This window comes from Arachis ipaensis, chromosome B02 (genome assembly GCF_000816755.2).
Source record: "Arachis ipaensis cultivar K30076 chromosome B02, Araip1.1, whole genome shotgun sequence".
Classification (NCBI taxonomy): Eukaryota; Viridiplantae; Streptophyta; class Magnoliopsida; order Fabales; family Fabaceae; genus Arachis; species Arachis ipaensis.
Genome location: NC_029786.2, coordinates 25,029,549 through 25,034,332, shown reverse-complemented (window position 1 = coordinate 25,034,332; position 4,784 = coordinate 25,029,549). Strand labels below are relative to the sequence as shown.

At 39.2% G+C, this 4,784-nt stretch overlaps 1 protein-coding gene and 1 pseudogene across 1 annotated transcript; one reads left to right on the top strand and one right to left on the bottom strand.

Moving 5' to 3' along the window:
• On the top strand, positions 659 to 1,308 carry LOC107625148 (histone H4). Its single transcript, XM_016327726.2, has one exon. The coding sequence runs from the start codon at positions 740 to 742 to the stop codon at positions 1,049 to 1,051; it is 312 nt and encodes a 103-aa protein (XP_016183212.1). The 5' UTR covers positions 659 to 739; the 3' UTR covers positions 1,052 to 1,308.
• LOC107625147 lies at positions 1,628 to 4,707 on the bottom strand (annotated as a pseudogene).

The following is a 4,784-nucleotide window of genomic DNA, read 5'->3' as shown; positions in this document are numbered from 1 at the left end:
GAAAAAATTAACTTACTGAACATTTGGGAATTTAGGATTAAATATAGAGGGAGAGACTATATTGAGTATAAATTGAAATTTTACCAGTTCAATTAGCTGTTAGCACCATCCTGCGTGGCAAAATGAGGTCACATCAGTGTCTTGATGATGATTCATCACCGAAAAAATATCCAGGGACTATTATGGTGTTCGAAATTGTATCTGAAGAATTACAATAGTGCAATTGAAATCTCAAGAACTATATTGAGTAATAACGTGAATCTCAAAGACCATTATAAAAGTTTACTCTATAAAATAAATATAAATTAAAATATAATTATTTTAAAATATTATAATAAAATAATTTTGAGGTGCACTTTATTTATTTAATTTGTCCCTCGATTATCCACGGCGTCAATCTAACACAGAAGCATACCAGAAAAAACAGTAAGGAATACTTACCACGTGGAGAAAGGTGCCACGTTAGTAATCCGCAAAAAAATCACTCGCATACTCTTACCGTCGATCCAAATTAATCAACGGTCAAAACCATTCAAAACCACAAGACAAGAATCGCAATCTCAGCTGTCCATTTTACCACAATCAACGACCCAGATACCACACTCCCCATCCTATATAGCAACCCAAAACACACACCCAGTAATATAAAAGCGACTAAAGTTCTGTCCTAACGACATCAAGTTCAAAATCAAATCTCAACAGAAAAAGCTTCTCCATAATTTCTCTTTTGTGCTTCAAGATGTCAGGTCGTGGAAAGGGAGGAAAGGGATTGGGAAAGGGAGGAGCGAAGAGGCACAGAAAGGTGCTTCGTGATAACATTCAGGGAATCACGAAACCCGCCATTCGCCGTTTGGCTCGCAGGGGAGGCGTCAAGAGAATCAGTGGCCTCATCTATGAGGAGACACGTGGCGTCCTCAAGATCTTCTTGGAGAACGTCATTCGCGATGCCGTTACCTACACCGAGCACGCTCGCCGCAAAACCGTTACTGCCATGGATGTTGTTTATGCCCTCAAGAGGCAGGGAAGGACTCTCTATGGTTTCGGTGGTTGATTCTATTTAGGGTTTAGTATTTGCTCGTGCTTGTAAATGTTTCACGAATTTAGGGTTATAGGTTTTTATGGATTTTATCATCTTGATGAAGTGTTTTTGTTTTTGTTTTTGGATAATTTGTTTTGTGGTCAAATTGAGTGGGCGGTGCCTGCCTTTGTTCAATTAGAGCCTCGAGTGCAGAATGCAAAATATTAGCACTAACTAGCATTGAATTTAAATTTGTTCCATTAAAAGCTTATTAGTATTACAATTGGTAATTTCTATTTTCTAGTGTCTTCGGTTTATTTTTGGTGATTTTAAAATCCTGGTTTGTATAGTCACCAATAAAGTTATTAGTTAAAAAGAAGAAATAATATAGATCATGATTCATGAGCATATATAATCACATGCAGTCATGCAGCTAAAACATAATTTAGATTTGGTTTGATAAAATTTTTTGAAAAAATAGTAAAAATATTTTATTTTATGTTTGGTAAATAAAAAAATTTATGTGTTTGTGTGTATGATTTTTAAAAGTTAGTTTGTATTTATTAAAATAAAAAATTTAATATAATCATATTTTTTATAACAAACAACAAAGTTTTGTTCAACTAAGTGGGGTTGGCTACATGAATCAAACGACGCTATTGTGTTCTGTCATGTATCATGTCTACAGAGAGACCGTTTATATGTAGATCTCGTTTGACCACTTCATGGATGGTATTCTTAGGTCTTTCTCTGCCTTTCGCCCCTTGTCCATCTTCTATCTCATCCACCCTCCTAACTGGATGTTCTATCGGTCTTCTTCTCAATGTCCAAACCACTTGAGACGCGATTCAATCATCTTTTCCACAATGGGTGCAAACCAACTCTCTCCTTTATATCTTTATTCCTTATTTTATCCAATTGCGTATGACCACTCATTCATATCAACATCTTCATCTCTGCCACACTCAACTTATGTTCGTGCTCCCTTTTAGCCGCCCAACACTCTGTACCATACAGCATAGTCGGTCTTATAGCGGTGCGATAGAATTTACCTTTAAGTTTTAAAGGCACTTTTTTGTCGCATATAAAACCAGATGCACTTCGCCATTTTGACCAACCTCCTTGGATCCTATGATTTACATCCTGTTCAATCTCTCCATTATCCTGTATGATGCATCTAAGATACTTAAAACTTTTAACTTTTCGTAAGATGTTTTCTCCAATCTTCACCTCTATATTGGCGTTTTCCCTTTTCAAACTGAACTTACATTCCATATATTCCGTCTTGCTACGGCTTATGCGCAGACCATACACTTTTAGAGCTTCTCTCCATAACTCCAACTTCTTATTTAGGTCTTCCCTTGACTCTCCCATAAGGACGATATCATCGGCAAAAAGCATGCACCATGGCACAGGCTCTTGGATGTGCTCTGTGAGTACTTCCAAGACTAATGTGAAAAGGTATGGACTTAAGGATGATCCCTGGTGTAATCCTATACCAATAGGGAATTCCTCTGTCACACCACCTTGAGTCTTCACACTAGTTGTGGCCCATCATACATGTCTTTAATTGCCCGAATATATGCGATCCTTATTCTCCTCTTTTCTAAAACCTTCCATAAGACCTCCCTCAGTACCCTATCATATGCTTTTTCCAAATCAATAAACACCATATGTAGATCCCTTTTATTACTACGATACCTCTCCATCATCCTTCTTAATAGGTATATCGCTTCAGTGGTAGATCTGCCTGGCATAAATCCAAATTGGTTCTCTGTTACTTGTGTCTCTTTTCTCAACCTCCGTTCTATCACCATTTCCCATAACTTCATAGTATGACTCATAAGCTTAATCCCTCTATAGTTTCCGCAACTTTGCATATCCCCCTTATTCTTGTAGATAGGTACCAAGGTGCTCTTTCTCCACTCATCAGGCATCTTCTTTGACCTTAAAATCTCATTAAAAAGCATGGTTAACCAGTTGATGCCTTTTTCTCCAAGACCCTTCCAAACCTCAATTGGGATATTATCAGGTCCTACTATCCTGCCATTTTTCATCTGCTTTAGAGCCTCTTTTACCTCGAAGTCTCGAATCCTTCGATAGTAGTCAAAATTTTGATCTTCTTCCCTTGTGCATAATCGACCAAGGCTCGGAAGAGTCTTCTGTCCCTTATTAAATAGCTCGTAGAAGTAGCTCTTCCACCTTTCATTAATCTTCTCTTGAGCCAATACCTCTCCATCCTTATCTTTTATGCACTTAACCTGATCCAAATCTCTTGTTCTTCTTTTCCGGCTCTTTGTGATTCTATATATACCTTTTTCTCCTTCTTTCGTGCCCAAAGACTGGTAGAGACCCTCATATGCTCTTGTTCTTGCTTCACTTACAGCCACTTTTGTCTCTTTCTTAGCCGCCTTATATTTTTCCCAATTATCTGCATTGCGGCATAAAGACCACTCTTTAAAGCATTCCCTTTTTATCTTTATCTTTTCTTGTATACTCGCATTCCACCACCAGGACTCCTTGTCTCTTGGTCCTATTCCTTTAGATTCACCAAAACTTTCTTTTGCTGTTCTTCTAATAACTTCTGCCATCTCCCTCCACATCTCTTTCGCGCTTCCATTCCCATCCCACTTTGCCTCTTCTCCTACCCGTCTTAGGAAGCTTCTTTGTTCATCACCTTTCATCCGCCACCACCTTGTCCTTGGGTTCTTCGTATGATGTCTTTTCCTCAACTTTTGCTCAACGCAAAAATCCATGACGAGCACCCTATGTTGTGTTGTCAAACTCTCTCCCGGGATAATTTTACAGTTAATACAAAATTTTCGGTCGACTCTCCTCAACAAGAAGAAGTCGATTTGAGAGCTTGTCATGCCACTCTTATAGGTTATAAGATGTTCGTCTCTCTTTTTAAAACATGTATTTGCGATGAGAAGATCAAAGGATGAGGAAAAGTCCAAAATAGTTTTACCCTCAGCATTGATCACCCTGAAACCATGGCCTCCGTGAATACTCCCATATCCAGTCACTTCTCTCCCAACATGGCTATTTAAATCTCCTCCTAAGAAAATCTTATCTCCCAAAGGTATGCTTTGAACCAAACTCTCTAAATCCTCCCAAAATCTTATCTTGTGTTGTTCATCCGAACCCACTTGCGGTGCATAGGTGCTAATCACATGGAAAGTACCTCCCTCCACCACAAGTTTGATAGAGATGATCCGATCTCCCACCCTCTTGACATCCACTACGTCCTTCTTCCACTGCTTATCCACAATTATTCCAACCCCATTCCTATTCTTCACCTTTGCTGTATACCAAAGTTTGAAACCAGAAGTATCCAACTCCCTAGCCTTTGCACCAACCCATTTCGTTTCTTGTAGGCACATAATGTTAATCTTCCTCCTTGTCATGGTGTCCACCACCTCCATGGTCTTTCTTGTTAGAGTGCCTATGTTCCATGTCCCAAATCTCAACATTCTGTCGCTTCGACCTTTACCTTTTACTTTGTGAACTAGCTTATTTACCCTCGTCCGTTTACAAAAACGCGAGAACCCTTGCTCATTTAACACTACATCTGGGCATCGATGCAGCGGCTCTTGCTTATTTGACACCGTACTCGAGCCATACAACGCGTTGCTTCCGGGCAACGACCTAGCTTTAGCGCAATAATGTATTTGATTCATGTCATGGGGGTTCGGCTATATTTTTATATTGGTTGCCGAAGACCTAACACAACCCTCCTCCTTTATCCGGGCTTGGGACCGGCTAT